The sequence below is a fragment of the Aptenodytes forsteri genome, unplaced genomic scaffold (genome assembly GCF_000699145.1).
Source record: "Aptenodytes forsteri isolate BGI_AS27 unplaced genomic scaffold, ASM69914v1 Scaffold252, whole genome shotgun sequence".
NCBI lineage: Eukaryota > Metazoa > Chordata > Aves > Sphenisciformes > Spheniscidae > Aptenodytes > Aptenodytes forsteri.
Genome location: NW_008794281.1, coordinates 1,723,376 through 1,745,265, shown reverse-complemented (window position 1 = coordinate 1,745,265; position 21,890 = coordinate 1,723,376). Strand labels below are relative to the sequence as shown.

Sequence of the window (21,890 nt, the reverse complement as noted above, 5' to 3'; positions counted from 1 at the left end):
TGAAAAAATAGATAAGAAACATTAACTAAATTTACAGACAGAGTTTTCCCCAACCATAATGGTGCATAGCGACAATAGCCCTGACAGTTCAGCCCTTTAAAGAACACAGATGAAGGTTAAAATGGGTCAGTAAGGCTTAATTAGTGAGATTCTAACATAAAATCCACACTGAGACAGAGTAAGGTGATGATAAGGAGAGATAATCTGTATTTCATTTATGATGTTATTTACCACTAGCAATACAAATTTTCAGAAAAGGCTATCCATTCCTGTCAGTTAGTGATCAGAAATTCTCATATAGTCTCTTCTAAAAAAGCCTAACAAATTTTAAATGCTAAGCGTCTTGATCATGTAAGCTGAAAAAAGTACTAAGAAAACCCAGCCCATTCTTTTAGATAATAGACCAGTGGAGCACTGGTTAAAAATGAGTTTCCTGGTTAATATTTTGAACCTCGTCTATTGAAATATTGACGATGTTTGAATAATGAAATGGAAGGCTTACTGGGTTGTTCTTCTGTTGGAGTTGTACTCTGGAGAGTACGATTCACGGTGATTTCTTCTACGGGTGTGAAATTTTTCACTTTTGCTCCACAGATTATTCCACTCCCTTGATGGGTCAAAGAAGGAAATTGGTTTTCTCCGTTTATTTTGCTAAATCTAGGTTGCACTAGAATACAGGGCAACAGTAGAGGTAGGGATAAACTGTGCGGCTCCGTACAGCTTTCAGATTGAAATGTGACTTGTGATCATGACGGGCTGTGGAGAGCTCCCTTCCGGCTTATCTGACTGTTGTGAACCCGGGCTGCACCCTCTTTTCTCTTCCCAGTTATGTGCTTAGAAAAATCCATGAAGTATGATTTTTCGAAGGAATGGTAGGGGGAGAGGAGAAATACTTTAGAATAGTTTCTATGCTTTTATACTGTTCTATTCTTCTCGTTATCCTACGCAGGTCGTTTTCTATTGCTCTGTTAAAGTCCTCTCTCTTGCATCGTTCAAATGTTCCTTTATCTCTTGACTGAAATCCTGGTCCCGTTAGAGTCCATAGCAAAAGCTATACCACCTTTCCTGGGACTAGGATTTAAACAGCTGTGTCTTTCCCGTTTATTCATTACTTAACAACCTGTAGAGTAAGAGGTGCATCTCTTCCAAGTTAAGCCCGTGTCAAAACTCTGTGCCTTTGTGAATGGTGTAGGAGCTTGCTCAGAGCATTTACGTTTTGTAGTCTTTCCTACCTAAATTTAATCACCAGTTAGTTGCTCCTGCATCTTAATTGTTTACTGTATTGCTTTTGGTTGCTATATGGCTTGATGAATCTTTATGTTAAACTGGTGTCTGGTATTCAGAAACTGAGTAAGATTTGAGAAGAGGCTGTAGGAATTGCACCTTACGCCTTGGTGCAGTGTTCAGCGTCCAAACGTACGCTGCTTTCTTGTTTATATACTACATGACATACACTTTCCTGAGTCATTGAGTACTGTGGTTCCTAATTATCTTAAAGCAGTAATCCGTTTTCATTTTCTCCATTGAAAATCTCTTTCAGATTATATCTCCCAGATTCACTGGGAATCACTGGAATTTCACTGTATTTTCTTCCTATTTTCCAGTCCTTCCACCTCCATTTATACTTTATTTCTTGACCTCAGATGTGTCCTGTGAGTCCCATTTATTTCTCCTCCTCCTTTTCTGCTGATAATTCCTTTGATGTTCCTTGCAGCTTCCCAACATAAAGGAAAGCGTGGTCCTAGCCGGGGGGACTTAGGGTGAGTCATTTCTAAATTTCTTACCAAATTCTAGACCAGGAAAAAGATATTAAGACTTTCTATAAAAGTTTTCCCCAACTTCAAAAATTTCCGTTTGTTCTTGTTCTGTTTCACCACCCTCCCACCAGTCGTCGGCCAGCTGAGGGAGTGGTCTCAGGCTTTCCCGACCTCCACTGGGAACACGGCATGGGGGGGTGTGAAGAATCTTTGACTCTGTTTCTGTCCCCCGTTGCGGCGGAGGCGTCCTGGGGACTGTGGTCACCTGTGTGTGGTCTAGAAGCAGTGGTTCCTCAGAAGCCAAAGCTGCCGGGGGCTGCTTGCAGGATTGCTGCACCACAAATTCCTGGTGAAACTGTGTCTGATGTCCACTGGTAGAGCCGTGGGCTGGATCTTTCCTTCATTTTAGGTCTGTTTCTATTACAAATGCTAGTAAACAAAAAAAATATTGAAAGTAATTTGAATTTGCTTCTCAACTGAAGCTTCCTAATGTAATATCTGAAATACGTATTTTATGTTACCCTGTTTTATCTGTTCTGTCTTACATACTTTTTTCTTTTGATACATAGTGTATTCTTCATGCACTTTTTTTTTGCTTAGAAAGACATACTGTTTATTACTTAAAATTCTCATACCTGAAATTGTGCCCTTGAATATATGAGTACAATCATCATAACTTAGTTTAGATGTGCTTCTGTGGAAGCACAGGCTAGATCCTAGGTGGTTACTGCTGAATGATCCTTCCTCTAATGAAAGTGCTCGTGGACACATACAGTAGTTACACATGTGTAGAGGTAATACCAACATGAGAATAATTTCTTCCCTAAACACACAGTCTGCAATTACTCTGAAACATCAAGAATCTGCACCTGAAATGCCATGACTTAGTAGAGAACAACATATGCAATTTGCTTATTTATACAATTACTCTCCGTTCTCTGATCCCCTTCTTTTTTAGGGATGTGCATTGCCATTTCCTACTAGCTTTATTTGCATCGCTTCTTGTCCGGAAGAAAATAGAGTTATTTTGAAACTTGAACACGGAAGTCAAATTTTATTGTAGTACTCATGATGTCCGGGGGTGTGACTGCCAAATAATATCCAGAACACTTCTATTTTCATAGTAATGTCTTGGATGTCAGCCATGCATTTTCCGCTGAATTAGTGAATGTCATGTAGCTGTATCTACCACTGCTGCCAGAAACATAAGAATAAATGGTAATATTTCTGAAATAGTATGTACATAAGATTACTTCTTGATAATGGGTTTTAAGTTTGCACCTTCTTTATTCTTTCAATTGATCTTATTTACCTGCTCTGACTTACTAACCTATATAAACAAGAGTCCTTTTTCATATTCTTGTTACAGAAAATCTAAACTCAGCTGTCAGTGCGCCCTCTCAAAACTTAATCTGCAGGCAACATCAAGAAACAAGCTACTCTCAACATTTCCAAACATTGTAAAACGCAAGTGATAACGTCTTAAACCAGAAGCAGGCACAGTATTGCTAATATTACTTTAATTATTAATCCACCTCAAAAACTCTTCAGTGAGCAAGCCTTCCTTTCTCAATGGGATTAACCACTAAGAACACTACAAATGCTGCAAACACCTACATATTTGTACAAAGATAACCCCCTGTTACAGCGGATACATTCTTTTTTTATCCTTTCTTATTTATACCAGCATGATTCATTAACAGTTATTTCTGAGATGAAGAAATGTAGGCTACCAATATAATTTAAAATGCTGTTATTTTAATGAATAAGTCAGCAATGTTTTAGTTTCTTTTTAACACCAAATTTCTAAATGGAACTAAGGATAGTGAGACAATTATCAGCTTAAATTATTGGGGTTTATTTTTTAAAGATCCTGCTTGATAACATGACTTTAGATAGAGCTTGCTCTCCTCAATTTAGAAGAGAAGATATTTTGAGGGTTGAATGGTTGCATTGCATATCTACTATCTGTAGCATAAAAGACGATTGGAAATTTGCAGTGAGAGACTCTCTACTCAGGTAACCCAAACGTGCATCATCTCAAAAGTGTAAGTATAACTTGGTGCTCACAGTGGTAGGTCCACTTTGGAATTGAGATGATGAGAATAAGAGCAAATGAGGAATTCTTGAAGATCACTTATACTAGACAGGAGGGAGAAAAACGTGTGCAGAGGATAACATGGGGTGCAATAATGATGGTTCTCACTAACTCCACATTTGAGAAGCTACATCTACGATTACGTAAATGCTTTTTGCTTTCTAGTTTGTTATGCAAGTCTATGGGATATGGAGGTCTTAGTGGCTTCTTCTACACTCACGACCCCCAACAGCATTCTCTCCTTAAATTCTCCTCTCACTACTTGCAGATTCACGGGCTTCAGGCAGGCTGCAGAGTCAACAATTTAGTTCTCTTGGCACTTAGTTTCTGGTTTTGTTGATAATACCTCTGCCAGAATAAAAATGGGCTCCTTTTGCTGCTCTACTGTAAAATAAGAATGAAAGTGGTAATGCACGTTTTTGTCGTTAAATACATCATAAAGTAGCATGCACCCGTGGGAAGCCAACCGGCAGAGTGAAACGCTTTCACAGTTCTGTAGTTCCTTTGCTGACAGCTCAAGCCCAGGTGTGTCTCCTCTGTAAAATAATGTATTCTTTTCTCAATGAAAGTATTACCCTCAAAGTGCAGCAAGGTATTCAAAAGATATAGCAATGTCATATTAACTACTTGATTGTTCCCTCCTCTCTTCACAGTTAAATTTTGGTGTATAAAGATTGGGTGATTTCTTTCCCACTGTTGTTAGACATTTATGTGATGCGACCTCCTATAGATCTTCCTCTTCTAGATGAGCTACCTCATAGATTGTTTTCTTGCCCCCCCCTCATTCTATCCCTATCCATTTGTCTTCGTTGCTAATTTTATGTAACTTTGCCATGACGTGATACCTTCTAGAAATTCTCTCTCCTGATGCACTTGTACGTGCCATTTATTTCCCGTTGTCTCTGGGTGGCAGGCAGATTATCCTTAGAGAACTGGTGGTGGAAGCAGTGAAAGGTGACTGTAGCCATGAGAGGCGACTAGCCATGAGAAGAAGGGAAAACAAGATTGAAAAATGGTGGTGAAGGACACCAAGATTTAAGAGTTGAAGATAAGGGAGGAGCTGGAGCTAAAAGAAGATATTGTGGATTTGTTTCTTTGCTGTTTTCTTATAATTCCTGCCTTGGGCTAACTCATGCATGAACTTTTACGCCATGGCTTGGTTTCTTCTGTCATTTGCCCTGCAGTGAATCAGGAGTAACTGTATGTTTGAGAAACGCTTGAGCCAAGGATGGGCTATAAAGCTGGCATTCATAGTAGGTGCACTTCTCCATCCTTATGCACCTCGTGCTATCATTTAGACTTCTGCACAGGTACTGTAAAATGTTGTCAGAGCAGAGTGGGTGCATTTCCTATGTGATGTGCTGGGGGAATAGTGCCAAGAGATAAGAAGCCTGGAGAATTGGATCCAACTGGCTGACACCTAAAATAGTACACATACATTTACCCAACACCCTCCACCCTCCCAGTAATCACAGCTGTGTATATAAAGTGTACTAGCATAATGCACGTGCCTGTGGCATGCCATTTGACCACTTTGGCTAGTTACATATTTCGTAACTTCTACGAGAGACCAATTTTTTTTCCCCCATTGAGAGCACTATACACTTTTCAGTTAGGAAAATGGTGTTATTCTAAATAAAACTGACATGATCCACCAACACTTTTGGAAGCACAGATGCTTTGTCCCACTATTTACTAAAGAGGTTCACACTTAGATTAAAGCAGTGAAATCAAATCACTGAATAAAGCCTGGAACAACATAATGATTTAAGGAATTCGTTGAGAGCTTTTGGTAGGAGGAGAGTTACACAAAGGCAGAATTAGATTGTTTTCTGTACAACACCAGAACACAGAAAGAGCATGCAATCCAATATTGGTACGTTTGTTTTTCTAAGCATCTTGTGTAGTTTCATTTGTCTTTGTTCTCCTCTGCAACATCAGACTGCAACCCACAAATTTGTATACTGCATCCAAGGCCCATCAGCGTCAGACGTGAAAAGAAGAATCAGGCATCTTTGTTTGCAGGAGCTACCAGCCATGAAATTCTCCTCTCTCTGAATGACACTTTTCTCTCTTTTTTTTTTTTTTCCCCAGCATAAACTATGTGGGTTGGGATATGCACAGCCCCCTGATGTTAAATGATATTTTTCCCAACTCAATGTATACATAATGCAAAGAACGAAATTAATTTGTTGTGTAATTCAATGCTTCTAAGTGGTGCTGCATCAGGACTAGATTTCCCAGTGTATCATTATTAGTGGAGAAAATTGCACCAGCCTTTCACCAGCTTGTTTAAAGAGCATAAGAATTTGTAGTGGGGTATAATTATATTTGATTTGTATTTTCTATCTTATTGTTGGAGGTAAAAGAATGCAGCTTCAGGGGTTCACACTTGAATGCTTTCGGTTCAAGCTGATAGTCTGCGCTAAATAGATCTTTCTGTCCAGATACCGTATAAGTTGTTAATCTCTTGGTTCAACGACACTTCTAAGTAGCTGGTTACTAATAGTCTGCTGCTGTATAAAGATGGACAATTCTGCACGAGTTCTACTTGCTGATGAAAAGAGACCATGAAATCAGCCCAGTCCATGTTTAAAGAAATGCCATCAAAAAGTAATCAAATCAATTAAAGTAGTTTCTTGTTTTATCTACTGCAAATCACCCATTGCCTTTTTTGAAAGGATTCACAAAACCTATTTACTTTTTAAAAGATTTTCTTTTTCCTTGGCCATGCTACAGTGGAAAGGTCGTCACAAACAGCAGAAAAAACGATTTGTTATCTGGGTGCACAAGTGTATCGAAGATAGATACAAATATTTATTGTAATTATTTGTACTATTCAGAGTCAGGTTTGATGTTACTTTCAACCCAAACATGCATAATAGAAATGAGGGGCTATGGGTGCTCCGGGAGTATAAAACCTTGAGAAACCCTTGTCAGAGCTGGCCTTCCCATTCCCCACCTCTGGCTGAGGGAGAATACTCTGCAGAAACAGAACTACATAAAATACAGGTTTTTATTGGGATGAGTTGCTTTTTCTTTATTGCAGTATACCTGTTAGAGTGAAAGTGAGCCATACATATTTTATTCAAATAGGCTGCTTTCTTCGACATTGCTGATAGATTTCAATCGTGTTTTAAAATTCTCCTTCAGCTATTGTAGCTTTCTCTCATTGCATTTGCTCTTCTCTCTCTTCAAGCTGCTACTTGCAAGACATCTCCCTCATTATTGGCCATTGTTTCCTCCCCACTTCCAGCCTTTCACACCAAATCGGAGGGGTTCATTTTCCCACCTTTTAACCTTCCATTGTTCCGCTTTTATCTGCACCCCTGACCCAGATTCCTCACGCAATTGCAGGCTACAAAGCAGCCTCTCATCCTTGGGGACGGAGGTTTTATTTCGGTTCTCAGGTAAATTCTGATCTGTGTATCTGTATCGCTGCAGTCAGAGCTTCAGATATTTGCAGATATTGCCACATTGAGCCTGGTAAATTTTTTTTAAGAAAGGGTAAGCGCATGGTATTCAAGCTCTTTTGGACCATAATTTCTAAACCTATTATCTTCTAACCTATCAAAGAGATTTCAGACATTTGTTCTGACACACAACAAGTTTTAAGCAATACTTAGCAATTTTTAAATGTGATCTAAATAGGAGATTCTCTGTATCTTCTTGATGTTGTGTAAGCATCTGAAAGTAGAGCCTTAAGGTGAGCATGTCTCCCTTCTGCAGAAGCATGCAGCTCTTTGAATGTTATTCTTGCAGTACTGCTGTAATCTTAGTGAAGGCTTATTGGTAATCATGTGAGTATGGTACGAAAGAGGGATTGATTTTTCATTTCCCACGATTTTAAGCATGTGTGGCAACTGTATATTCATCAACTTTTAAATTCCTTTGAAATGTACCCGCGAACACATACACCTCACGTGCTTAGTTATTAAAATACTTCTAATAACAGGAATTACGTAAAGTGTTTTCTGCAGAACTGGAGAGCCCAGCAGTGGCCAGCTCACCACACGAAGAATTGCCTCTAATGAAGCCTTCCAACTCCTTGTTGTTTTTTAAGCAAGTTCTGTGAATGGGCTAGGTTCCTCGTGAGAGCAGAGTGAGACTGGCCCTTGTCACACAGAGCAAAGTTTGGGGACGGCAACGTAGCAGAAATGCCCGGTGACGGAAGGGATGTCTGGCACATGGCTATGGAACTTGCACTGCTATTTTTTGTTTTTCTTTCTAATTGATAACTCTTGCCATCTGTTCCTGAGCCATCCCTCTGCTGTCCTTTCCTACACACAGTCTCCTGCCCCCATCCTACCCTTCAAACTTGGACTGACTGCCTGAAGGCGACTACCAGGAGCTGACTGATACCAATAGTAGCTGGGTGGCAAGAAGATGCTAACAGTGATGTGGCAAGAGAGATACTAACGCTAGGTCAGCTAAGGCTGGGCTCTTCGAGCACCATTTGACTGGGTTCAGATGCTTCTCTCTCAGTGCTGGTTTAACTGCAGTTTTCTGAGCAAACTCCCCAGATTTTTTTTTCAGAAAAAAAAACCCCAAAAACAAACCCTTTGCTTTATACAATAGGTTTAGTTGTTCCCCTGAGGTGGATTCCTTCCGAATGTGTCACCACTGCCTGTGTTCCTGACCACCTTGTGGCTTTCTGGAATAAGAAAGTAATCGAGAAGCACTGTACCAGCCTAGGGTTGGTTTGGGTTTTTTTCAGGAGTCTTTTTGTACTTTACAGTCTATATTTGAATCTGTCTTTTCTTGTCTAACTCTCCATTTGGTGGCTTAGCATACGGGAAGCCTATTTTATAGTGGAGAGAAATGCATTTATACATGCTAAGAACTGTATTTTTAACAAAAACCTGGATGTGTATACAAGTTAAAGGGATTTTTCTGGCAAGAACTCCAAAATGGACAAAATTGAAAAAAATAAAGCATGAGTAATCGAGAAGCACTGTACCAGCCTAGGGTTGGTTTGGGTTTTTTTCAGGAGTCTTTTTGTACTTTACAGTCTATATTTGAATCTGTCTTTTCTTGTCTAACTCTCCATTTGGTGGCTTAGCATACGGGAAGCCTATTTTATAGTGGAGAGAAATGCATTTATACATGCTAAGAACTGTATTTTTAACAAAAACCTGGATGTGTATACAAGTTAAAGGGATTTTTCTGGCAAGAACTCCAAAATGGACAAAATTGAAAAAAGAATAAAGCATGGCAATCATAACTGTGTTCTACCATTATCTGAGATGCCCTTGCTCTTAGAGACGTGTTGGTGGGACGATTAAATAAGAGCATAGGTTTGGTCAGATAATTTTTCGCTTTTTCTAAAGGCATTTAAGTGCCTAAAAATAGATCCTTCAGAGTATGTCAGTCAGTCACTGGTTTTCCATAGGTTTCTAATGGGAGCTGTGGACTGAAATACCTATGAAATTTGGGAGCCTGACGTTACAAATGTACAAAAAAATGCTCATCAAAATGAACTTAAGAGCCCATGTTTTGATTTCTGCTGAAGGTGGCCTTTTCTTCTCAGACACATCCCCATGCAGAGCTCGCACACATTTTCCTGAGCACCTACAGAAGCAGTAGGGAAATCAGGGCTTACCTCACCTCTATTTGTAAGGTTCTTCATGATTTTTAGATTATGGATGCTAATGGCTTTTGGGTTGTGTGCTAGCATAGTCAAATTATTAGGTTTTTGTCCTGAGCTAATAATACCAAGACTACCATTGTGAGTCAGAAAATCTTTCAGGAAAAGGTGGAAGCTGCTGGAATATTTTCTTTTTTAACTTCCCAACACCACAGATTTTAGGACTTCAGTTAAAATAAACAAATTCTAATAAGCTATTAGTGAAAATTAGAAAAAATCAAAAACTGCAGCTGCAAATAGTTCACTGACTTCCTTGATTGTCATATTTTCCAAATGTACAATAGTGTTTATTGCAGTAGGCTCTGCCATGTGGGAAGAAATTACATTTTCTGCGTTGGGGAAAAGACAGACAGTTAAATGGAATAAAATGATCACTCATCAGGTGGTATATCTGATGGTGTAGATCGGAAGGAGTTCCCACAATTTCCATGAAACTCAATAATTTCAAGTGACTGTAATATTTTTTATGTTTTTATGATGCTGATTAGAAACCTCTAGATGATGAAATGCTACAGCTCTGGCAAGAATCTAATAAAAATACCCCCTGGGATCGATTTTGATTGACTACAGTTGCCTGTCTGTTTTTATTTTACTGTATGTGAACAGACATGAGTGAGCACAGTTGAGTTAACCCTTTCCTCGCCTAACTGCTGTGATTAGGTTATGATTACTTAGGCTACGATTACTTTGAAACGCTGACACCCCCATAAAGGAAGAGGCAGTTTGAGGGTTCGACTCCCAGGTTTCTACACCAGTGTCACCTTCTCAGTAAAACGCCCAGGACGTTCTGCTTAGAGAAACACGAGCAACGCTGAGATCCCATCCCTTTGCGGGTAGTTAATGCTTATAGCCTGTCCGTAATGTTCTGTGACTGGTGTTCTGGTTATTCAAGCGCAGAACTGAGCAGAGGGAGGCGGTGGTTGTCTTCTTTTCCTGTGGGCACGACAGGTAATTCTCCTCTTGAAGTACGCGGGGATCAAGCTATGCTCTGTATCGTCAGTAAAGTATATTGCCCTACACTGTCTAAAATGAAGATGCACCCCCTAGGAAACCTGTGCCCCCGGGCATTATGGCAATGCCTGGAGTTAAGGAGACACTGCGCAGCGGCACAGCCCTTACGTTACCACGTGGTTGCTAAAAGTAAGGATCACCCGCAAGCGCTCACCTAACTTTTACCAAGGACTATCTCAGCCCCATCAGTAAGCAAAAATTAAGATTTCGGTCTCTTTCTTGAGCATTTCAGGAACCACCACCAGAAAACTCGCTTCTGTCAGTCTCCATTTGGCTATCGAAACAGGAGTGCTACCAGATACTGAGGTTTCCATGCAGAATTCACAAGCCCTCGCATACTGTTGGCTACGTTTAGTTAGAAAGCACTACAGAAATGTAAAATATTATTAATAATTATAGCTCCTTTGTCATTTGTAGCTCCAAATATAATCAAGGAGTTTGAATGAAGATATTAGAAAAAGTAACGCACGGAAGCTTATAATTCAAATTAGTGGCACGGTTGTTCTGGCATAGCAGTTCTCGTTCTGGAAACGATATTGGTTCTTCTGGGGACCTGATTAATGCACATATGTATAAGTTAGCGAATAACAGTTCAAAGTTATTCTTTAGAAAGCTTTGCATCTTTCCAAAGTTAAGAAGAAAATTCTTCCTGTCAGATAAAGACGTTTAATGATGTACATGTGCTGTGTGGGACATTTGCGCTGGTAAGATTTCCACCTGCGAAGAATAGTTGCTTTTAAAAATAAATTCAACCAAAGCGTAAAATTCTATTAATTTAGAGAAAAATTCCTTTCTTTATAAATTAATAACTATGTAAACACTGTAATGTTAAATTAAGTTTAAACTATTTCATTTATTTATGCTTACTAATTCTTTTCAGTGTTATGTTAAATAGGAGATCATTATGCATACAGAGGTTAAATCCATTTAAGTCATTTATGTTCTGTCTTTCTTGAAGCAGTTTTCTCAGTGAGAAAAAGACCTAATTTTCAAAATAGATGCATTAGCGATCAGCAGAGATGTCTGAAATGGAATAAATATTTATTAACTGTTATATAGTTTGTACTATTTGACCACAATTTCTTAATGTAGGTTACTCTGCTTTTTTTAAACAGTGACTTTCCTATTCTTTGGAATCTTTATATCTTACATTTAACTAGTTACGCTTAAAATTTTTGTGGTTGTTAGCACCTCCCCCCTGCTTCCTATCTGCCTGTTTCAGTTATTTGCTCTTCCTCTGGGAGCATGTTTGCACTGGCTGGCATAGCTATCTATAGAATTTTTTTTCAGAACTAGTACTTTAAAAACTGCAATGGCTACATCATTTATTTTCTGACATCTGCACTGAATTTAGCGAAACGGCTTGGTCAATTTTTCATATTTTTACCCTGTGCGAACAGAAATTCTGTTTTATTCCAGTGCAATGGAAGGGGAGTGGAAAATAATTGTGCTTGTATCTCATCTGTTTCAGACTGGAATATAGGCCATGTTAAGATACTCTGTTTAGTGGCAGTTTTGCCTCCGTTCTTAACGTAGTCATTGTGTGAAGCTTGGTGCGATTGGTACTTTTCCTCAAATCGGCTCTTTGGATTATTGCAGTAAGCAAGCAAATAAATAGCAAAAAGCAAATAAACAAATAGCAAAAAGCAACTAAATAACACAAAGCCTCTGCGCACTGAGAGTCAGCTGTGCAAGTTTAAAAGCTAAATGCACTTCTACAGCAGCTCTCATCTCCATCAAGGTTTTCCTTTCCCCAGTTGCAGCCTGCGGAGCGCTGCTGCGAAGTACCTTTTCACGCCTCGCTCCCCCCCTGCCCTTTGCAAATGTGAATTTTTGGCCCCCTCGGAGCTCGGGCCGCCTGCACCTCCCTCAGCCCCGCGTTCGCTCCCGCACAAATGCAGCCAGCGCTCGCGGAAGCAAGAGTATCGTCTGCAAGGCTGTGGCGGTGGAGTTCACATGACTAATGCTGTGAAAGATAGCTGTGAAAGGTGAAAGATAGCAAGATTTCTTTTTTTTTTTTTTTTTTTTTTTTTTTTTTTTGAGCAGCTCCAGTCTATGCACAGTTGGCTCCCAGCTGACAGACAGAATGTGGGGTGGGCTTTGTCACCAGAACGCTGGGTACTGCATGCCCAGCTATGCTCGCAATTACACAGTGCCCAGAAACCTGCTGCTTATGTCAGGGTGCAGGCAGCCTGAACACATAGAAATTGGGTAGCTTTATTTTTTTTATTTTATTTTGTTTTATTTTATTTTTTTGCCTCTTTCTTCCCAGCAAAGGTTATATAATGAGGGGATTGCTGCTAAAGTAAAAAGGGAAAATGAAGTCTTTGTTAAATGCCTTCACAAAGAAAGAAGGTAAGCAATGAAAGCAGAACACTTTGATGTTTCAGACCGGTTTTCTTGTGTACATTTGATATGATCGGCTTAGTGACTCTATAATTAATCAATTCCTGCAGTTTCTTTTTCAAAATTATTTTGTGTTAGACAGTCCATTTAGGCAACTGATTTTTAAGGCTGGATGTGACTTTATTCATTTTAGGTGTTTCTCTGAAGAGTCAAGTAGTTATAAAAATGTTTTTGTTCCCTAAGAAATGCATTTGAAGACACGTAAGGAATTTCCTAGGTGAATTTTGTCAGTGAATGGTGCTGAATTGCCCCTTCAGCTGTATGAAATGCCAGGAATAGAATTCTGAGAGCTGGAGGAAGGATTAAACGGTACTTTCAGGTACGCTTTTAGGGATGATAATTTTAAACTTTAGGGGCATGAAATTAGTTCAGACATTTTCATGTCATTTTATATCAAGTGTTTTTCCCAAACAAGTTTTGCAGCAGTTATTCTTACAGTTCTGAAGATGGTGAAATATTAGGGAGAAACAGTGTCCAGCAGGGGTTAAAGCGTGGACATTGGCATTTCATCATTTTGTGTTGTAGTTATTTTTTTATTGTGAAAATAATATAAATAATGCCTATAAGAAGCAGCTAAAAAAATATCCACCCACTTACAGTTTGCAGATTGCTGGGGAAAAGAAACAGTTGGGTGGAATATTAATCACTTTAGGCACGGAAATGCTTATTTTTAACTCTTTCTATAAAAGATTTGTGTTAGACACACGTCAATTGGTGTAATTAGTTGTCCCCTTTCCTGTTTATTTTCTGTAGTAAAGGCTAATTTTGCTTGTAGTTCTCTCCTTAAGAATAGAACATTAATAGCAAAGCAAAAGCTGACTCCTAAATGGTCGTGCAAAATCCTTCTAAGGTATGTAAGGGAAAAAGAAGTCATTTAATCTGGCACCTGGAGAGTGTGTATACCCTGTTTTTCAGTAGGAATGAATGTGCCAGTTTTGTTTTTTCTAAAATCTGTCGGTATAAACGTGCTCAGCAATTCTCCGTCCGTCTTGTCGCCGTGCCTGAGCACCGTGCCCCTCGTGCTCCCTCCCACTCCCGCCAGAAGATATCCCACCAACCTCTCAGAAGTTACAGTAAACATCCCCAAAATGTTGGCAAAATTTAGTTTTATCAGTCTGTGGCTGGAAGGCTCGGCAGTCTGCTTGGAGTGTTTAAGTTCATGAAAAATTAATATCTAAGGGTCAGATCCAATTTTTACTGAGGTCCAAGACATACTTTGGTGACCCCAAGGGAACAGCATGCGACCTTCAGGTAGCAAACCTGTATGTGCAAAACATTCCCTATACTCAGTTTTGTGTGCTTTGTCCTTTCCTGAAATTATTACAGTAGCTATTCTGCTTTATTGTACCTGGGAAAGATCCCTGCCTTCAATGAAATAATTCCTAGAGCCGTATGCCGAATGTCAGAAATACAGGAATGCACAAACGGCACGTCTATGTCAAATACATCGGTCTGGAGGATCTGTAGATGTCAATTTTGGAAACAAGTGCTGTGAGTTTTCTTTGAGTTAGTACTAACCGGGGCTTTCACCGTGACATTTGAAGCACCAAGGTGCTTTCAGTGACATACTCTGCTGCTTTGAAATCTTAAAAAAATATGAAATATGAAAAATTTGGAATAGTCTGAAAATTAGCCAGAGTTTCTGCCAGTTTCTAGCGTAAATATTGGACTTCCATGCTTTATCCCCTTTAACAGCTTTTAAAGACTGCTTCCCTTATTTCAGCCTTGTTTCAAATGAAATATTATGGAAATGAATTTAAAGCCCTTGCTCTCTCTGCACACTCTTCTCTTGTTTGTTCCGATGTTGTTGAGCTATTTACCAGAGAAAGTTTCAGCTCGTGGGAAATACGAAGGATGTTATTTTAAAATATTCAGTTAATCTTAAACTGATTCTGGTGAAAATTATATAAGCCATTCTTTTACTTGCAGTTCCATCTTTATTTTATGTTACAAATATGCTTTCAGTTTTGCTCTGAAACCTTAAATTTTGCTGTGTTCTCTCAATTAAAGGCTGTATTTCAAGGCAGGACAGATTGATTCCTATGTATATTCATATTTATATGAATTCATTTACTTGCACAGTATGACAGACATTCTTATTCTGGTTTTTGTGTGTTTTTGAAGGGTATTGAGTGCGTAGACATTTCTGGCACTTTATAAATGGCACTTACTGGCACTTTAGACATGTAGGATGATATTTTGTGGGGCTTCTTTCCCAATTGAAATATGATTTTTTTGAAAATTACAACAGCTCAATAAAGTCCTCAGAATAATGCCTGCCTGCCTTTTGTTAGTTATACTACTGCGACTTTTCAGATGTAAATATGTGCACTTTGGATCAAATCCTGCAACTGAGTTCCGCTGAATAAATGCGACTTTTCAGATGTAAATATGTGCACTTTGGATCAAATCCTGCGACTCCATGAGTTCCACTGAATAAATTAATGAGAGTAGTCGCATGAATGGGGACCGAGGCAAGCATGAGTTCTCAGGGTCAGATCCTTTAGTACCTTATAAGATGGGTGGGAAATGCCATCGCATCTAGTGAGAGCTGGGTGCCTTTTATTAGGAAATTTGCCTTTTAAATTGCACTTGGAACTAACTGACCCACTACAGTGAGAAAAGGAGATCTGGAAAATCTAGTGTCTGCTGGTACAAATTCTCGTATGACTGCAGCACTGTACCAGTAACACTGATGAAAGGATGGGCCCTCTGGTTTGTGTTCGATTTTTATTGCCCTTGCTTTTGTTTTCTGTTATGGCTATTTCATTAAGTAGTATATTGCAGCCTTTGGATACAGTCATGTTCTCTCTGGGACACGGCACGTGACGAAGTGAGTGTATTACCCTCGGGTAATATGTTCTATATACAATAGTAATAGATGTGGTAGAAATGCCTAGATTAGAAAGAGAGGAATACCTGGGGATTATAGCAATGTAATAGAGTTCTGCCAGGAGAAAAGTCTATGTCCTCAATTTTTAACCTGGAAGACGGGGATAAGGTGACTGTTAACGCTACAGACTTCGGGTTAGGCTTGAACTGGCAATGGAACAAAATTCTCCCAGTGTGGGTGCCAATGGGAGAAGGAAGTTAGATCATACATCAAAAATTCTGCTGATCAGCCCTGTTCTGTAGCTTTCTGATTGAATGTGACAACGTAGCACAAATATGAACTTTCCGAGACTCAAACTTGGCAATAATGAGGTGTTTCCCGTTTCCTAGGCCATAGTTCAGACTGTTCAGCAGACTCATGCTGCTGGTGTTGCCTAACTATTTACTAAAGCCAGTAAACAGGTTAACGTTGCCCAGTTGTTTTTGGTTTTAATGATGTTTTAAAGATAATTAATTCTATTAGCTATGCAGGCAAGGTAGAGTTTCTGTCTCCGCAGAAGAAACAATGCCATATGTTGCTAAATCTTTTTATGGGGTGGTAAACACATATGAGTGGTGAAATCATCTGAGATTACCCTGGATGTCTTTCTTTACACAGTGCCCTTTAGAGAGGCTCCCACCTATTCAAACAGAAGGCGGAGACCTCCAAGCACCTTAGCAGCACCTCGGATCTTGCTTCGTTCCAACAGCGACAACAATCTGAACATCAACAACCTCCCCGAGTGGTCAGCCTCCTCCTCTGCTTCTTCACACCGCAGCCTTTCACCTCATCTACTTCAACAGATGCAGAATAATCCTAATGGAACTGTAAAAACTGTGGGGAGTTACACTCCGTCCTCCCGGAGCCGGTCGCCATCCCTAAACAGGCTGGGAGAGGATGCCAAACGGCAGCAGCACAGGCACATCAGGTGACTTTTTGACTATTTGCACAGCGTGAGATATCCCTAACGTCATCATGCTGGACTGCCATGTTCTTTTACGTTATTTATGTGCCCATTTTGCACTCTCTATAATATATAAGTAATAAAACCTCAGCACAGTGGAACATGTCCAAGTGTGAATATTTTAATTGGAAGCTCCAGTCAAAGCCAGCTGTTTCCTCACAGAGCTCCAGCAGCCAGGCAGACTTTAAAGTTCAGCAAAGCTCAGCAGTGACTTATCACTGAGTTTGCACCTCCAAATCAAGGTGCTAGTTCTCAAGATCTTTTAATAGTTGAAATAATGATTATATTTAACAGCAAAGTAAAATGTTTCTGAGATACTTGGTCCCTCCATGAAACTATTGGTCATGTCTGGAACCTGTGTTGGAGCTGCTCATGGGTGGTGAAGCAGAGACTGTTTAAGTCCTCCCTTCTGTAGATGTGTGGTGAACCAAAGAGGAAAATAGAGGGAATAACTGGGGGGAATAAGTGGGGCTGTGTAGGAGGCTGGCCGAGAGCAAAGGGGGCTTCTTGAGATGGTGGTGATTGATGTCAGGGGCTTCTTTCATGATTATCCTTGCTGCAGGGTTTTGCATTCCCTATGACTTTGCTGCTCTTCCTTTCCTCTTGAATTACAAATGTGATTTAGCAGGCACTCTCTGCAAATATCCTGCAGCTTTGTCCCACTGGAGAGCAAATCCTGACTAATTAGTGTGATGTAGGTATTGTAAGTAATACAATAAAACAGAGGATTGTGTCTGAGTTTTGATCACAAAAGGGGGCTCCAGCTTTGTGAAGCCACTGCCCTTTGAACAGGCAATTACAGCTTCACTTTGAGGAGGACTCGGGAACTGCATCTGTCAAGTGTGCAAGCGATGGAGCTGCACCAGGACGGGGGGTTCAAGCGCAGGGCTGCAAAAATGAAGGGAGGCAGAGCTGAGTACTGATGGAGAGAATTAGAGCTTAAATGTTTTGACCAAACACATTTAATTCAACGGTCATTTAAAATATCAGGCTTTGTCTGTCCTGTTTCCTAGTATCAAAAACCATCCGCTGTTCAGAGTAGAAAAGGACATGAGTATTGTTAAGAAAGGCAGCTGTTGGTTTCTCTCTGTCATTTGTAGGTGTGATGGATCTTTACTTGAGTTTTCAAGTCAGTAAACCAGAACGTCGTGTAGTTGAAGCTGTCACCTGTTACCTTGCACAGTCGTCTTCTCTCCTTGGCTGTAGGCACCCAAACTGACAAGCGCTATTTGTGATAGTAACAATACTGCCGGAGGGTGGAAATATGGTGCGTTGTAAAAAAAAGAGTCGTCTGAAATGTAAAGAATCACTGGAAGGAACAGGACACAAATTTCTTATGCCAGGGGTTTCATGCAGTAGAGCAAACTCATCTTACCTTGTTGTATGTTACAGTAACGGCAAAAACTCGTTTGGTTATAATTCGGGTGACACTTCCTCACAGAGACCCGTATCAGCTTAAAAACAGGTTGTAATGAGGCTTTGCTTAAGGGAGGAGGTGCTTTTCAGAGAATGAGTGCCCTTGTACTCCACTGGATGCGGCTGATGCCACCAGAGTGGGTGGTTTTACCTTAGAGTCAATGATTATTTTGGCTGGGAGGGATAAAAAGTGCCTTTTCATCAATATTTCTGGGATAACGCACTTCCAAATTCTTGAAGTATCAACAATCCTTTGAGGCAGGGGAAGAATTAAAAATTTTTTTTGAATAAGCAAACATTTATTTGCTTTGACTTTATTCAGCCACTTTCCTCTTCCCTTTCTGAAAGCACGTGATTTTGAAAACTAGCACAAATGATAGTGGAAACCAATTTAATGCCTGAAATTTTGTGGAAATAAAATTTTGGTCTTTCTCTTAGTGCATCAGTATCACAGCTACTTAAACTGCTACCCAGCTGCAGAGTTTCATATGTACCACCAAGACTTGTTTCAGAGATGTCCAGAGCACGTGCAAGTACTGAGAAGAGAGCTGGAGGCTCTCTAAATTTAAAGACAACTGAAAGGATTTTATATATAATTTGTCCTGCAAGCAATGCCTTTTCTTGCCACAGGCCTGTTTTGCAGTCATGAATGGCACCTTACGTGACACTTCCTCACAGATTTTGTTTAACTGTATGGCCACCTACTTACTGTCAGCTAAATGTGGGAATTGTTGCTGTCTCTGCTTATTATTTGCAAATAATACATTCGCCATGACGCTGTTGTTCCCCTTAGATGAAAAAGACCTTTTTGATATAGCAGGAGATTGAATTCTGGAGCAGAAGCAGCCAGAAGGGATAGGTTAATTAATGGAGAAGGTTCGAGTACGACAAAGGGTTAATGAGGTTTGTGGGGTTTGCATTGTGGAAAGGAGAGGGCTGGAAAGCGATGCTGGAAGGGGTGCATGTGATCTTTACAGCCTGTGTGGCTCAGGTGTTTATCTTTTCACGAGGCTGCTGCTTTTCATACCAAAGTGGTTTGGGGGAGGGAGCTGGGGGAGGCAGGGGAACTGGCACCCTTCCTGTGGAATTTGTCCCACAGTGATTAGTGAAAGGAGGCGCCAGCACAGCCTCCGTCAGGGCTGAGCCATCAAGGATGGCCACCTTCTTCTGGGCGAGAGGGAAACACGTCCGCAGGTCTTCTGGAATCTCCGCATCCTCCTCCTGCGCCTTCATGGCATGGGACTTGCTGGGCTGGGAGCCCAAGCCGGGGACAAGGCGGGGAGAGGAAAGATCTTTTTTTAAGAAGTCATCTATCCCATGTTGCAGCCCTGATTTCCACTAGTAAGCCTGTCTCATGAGAAATGATGCATTCAGTGCGAAGGTTAAGTGTTCCATTTCCCCCTCCTCTTTCGGTAAAGAGAGAGTGAATGAATCTTCTGTGATAGGAGTTAAAGAAGATGCTGGGACATAAAATTATGAATAGCTGCTACCTGGCTGCTACCAGACTAGGCTTAAAATAAAGCTTGATAGAAGTGGAAATTGGATGTGTAGCAACAGTCTATAGATCTGGATTTTTTTTTTTATGGTGATGACTGTTTCTTCGCTTATAAGGAAAAAGAAATGGAGCAAAAGAACTGAAACCCAAACATCATCTTTTTGTGTCTTCCTTTAAACAACTGCGAGAGTTGGCTGAGGTTTCTGATGCAAACTCCATCACAGACGTGCAGCCAGAGCTCACTTTTAAACACTGAAGTACGGCTTATCTTTATTAGCGCCTGTTCACAGTAATAGAAGAACGGAACAGCGAGGTGAAAGGGGGATGCTATTCCAAATGGTAAAGAAGTTACTGCAGGAAGTGTTCCTGATACGGAAGATCCACTGTGTTTGGCTTTTTACCAGACAACTTCTTCTTTCCCTATATTGAGAGCCTTACTGGCTCCTATTTTTGTAGGAGATTGGTTAAAAAAAAAGGGCGAAGAAACAGTAAACTCCAGCCCTCGTCTTTCATTTTGCTTATAGCAGTTTGAGATCTTTTCTTGCTCCTTACAAGAAAGTAAGCGAAATGTTACAATGCTAGGCCACCATTAAATCATTCTTCTTCCTTTGGTACTCTATCTTTTTCCTATAAATCTTTACGAATATTCTTCTTTCTCAATAATATTTTCTGTTTCTAGACTTTCTGTGCAAGACCTCAAGTTTTTATTTATTTTTTTTTTCCAAAAGTTGAATAGTAGTGTATTGCAAGTTTGTTACGATATCTCCTATAGGTTTCCCCCCCTCTCTAATATTTGCCTTTTTCTCACCTTACATTTTTGGCAGCTCACTCATTTTTCGGGAGGTTTAATAATGATCTTATGGATCGTTCACCGGCTTTCAATAATTTCTTCTTTATACACCACAAGTAGATTGTGAGTTGTTTGATGACCTGTGGCTTCTCTGGGCATACCACTCTGAAGTCACTGGGAGAGCTATTGATTGCCATCAATAAGAAATGATCTTCCGGAGAATACGTTAGCCATAAGAACCATGCTTTGTGCAGATCTAAAATTTAGCTCCAGGCCTTGGAGTGATGAAGTAACTTGATTATTCAGTCCATTCAGTTAATAATTCAGTTGTCTTGATTGTTCAGGTAACGTTACAATAGTACAAAGATATCCATTCCCAACAATAACTGTAAATAGTGACGTTTTAAAGTCTTTCCGACAAATTGTGATGCTTGTAATGTATGATTTGCATATACATTTTAAACTTCATCAGGGTCTGTGGGTGTGCAAGTTTAACTCGCAGAAAAACTAAAAACTTCAGTGTTATGTGTTTTCTAGGCCATCATGGTCAGATGAATATTGATCATGTTTCATATTGAAAGATTTCAACCATTAAAAGCATGTATTTGGGATGAAAAATGTATATTTTTTCTGCAGGGTTAGATGCCTTACTGGAAGACAATTACGTTATTCACCGCTTAATTCAATCCTGCTAATGTGATGGTAAATGATTAACTTTACCTATTTTAAATAACAAGTTAATGTTTTTTAATTTCAATTTCTAGTGCCGTTTACAATCCTAGTGCCAACAAGGATACTCTGTCTGCCTTGGATTATCAGGGTCCAAAACGCAAGCTTTACAGTGCTGTACCTGGAAGACTATTTATTGTCGTAAAGCCATATCAACCTCAAGGAGAAGGGGAAATTCATCTGCACAAAGGAGACAGAGTCAAAGGTGAGTATGTAATTAATTTTGAATCGACGTTTTCTTCTGCTAGATGGAAATTTTATTTTAAAATTCTCTTCTATTTCAGGGAAGAAAAAATCTGTTCAGTAAAAGTGCTTTTATGCATTTGTTTCTTTACAGGGTATTTTACTCCTAGTTCTATTTTGTAACCAATGCATATTCAGCTACCATTTTAACTGTAAGTGACTTCAAAGTACTGCTAAAATTCAGAAATATGTGCAGTAATAGCAGCATTGTCTTTTACACAGAGCACGTAATTTGCTTCTGTAGTCATAATAGAAAGACAACTCCAGGGCTTTAAAAGGTTGTAAACATGTCAGCTATCTAAGCAGCTCAGGAAGGAAGCAGGGATAAGGTCAAGTCTGTTTCAAGCCCTTTCCTCAAGGAACAATTTATTGGTTAAGTAGAAGAAGTCCCCTCGTGAGACAGGATAAGTAGGTAGGTAGAACCTACTGTAAATATTTTGGGGAGTTTTGTGGTTTAATCTC

General features: G+C 39.8%; 1 protein-coding gene across 1 annotated transcript in view; it reads left to right on the top strand.

The window, feature by feature from the left end:
* Window positions 1-21,890, top strand: part of SHANK2 (SH3 and multiple ankyrin repeat domains 2) — a 325,234-nt gene that overhangs the window by 75,471 nt on the left and 227,873 nt on the right. The window contains exons 10-11 of the mRNA XM_009286552.1: window positions 16,410-16,719; window positions 21,221-21,390. Coding sequence (XP_009284827.1) covers window positions 16,410-16,719; window positions 21,221-21,390 — 480 coding nt within the window. The remainder of the gene's footprint in view (window positions 1-16,409; window positions 16,720-21,220; window positions 21,391-21,890) is intronic.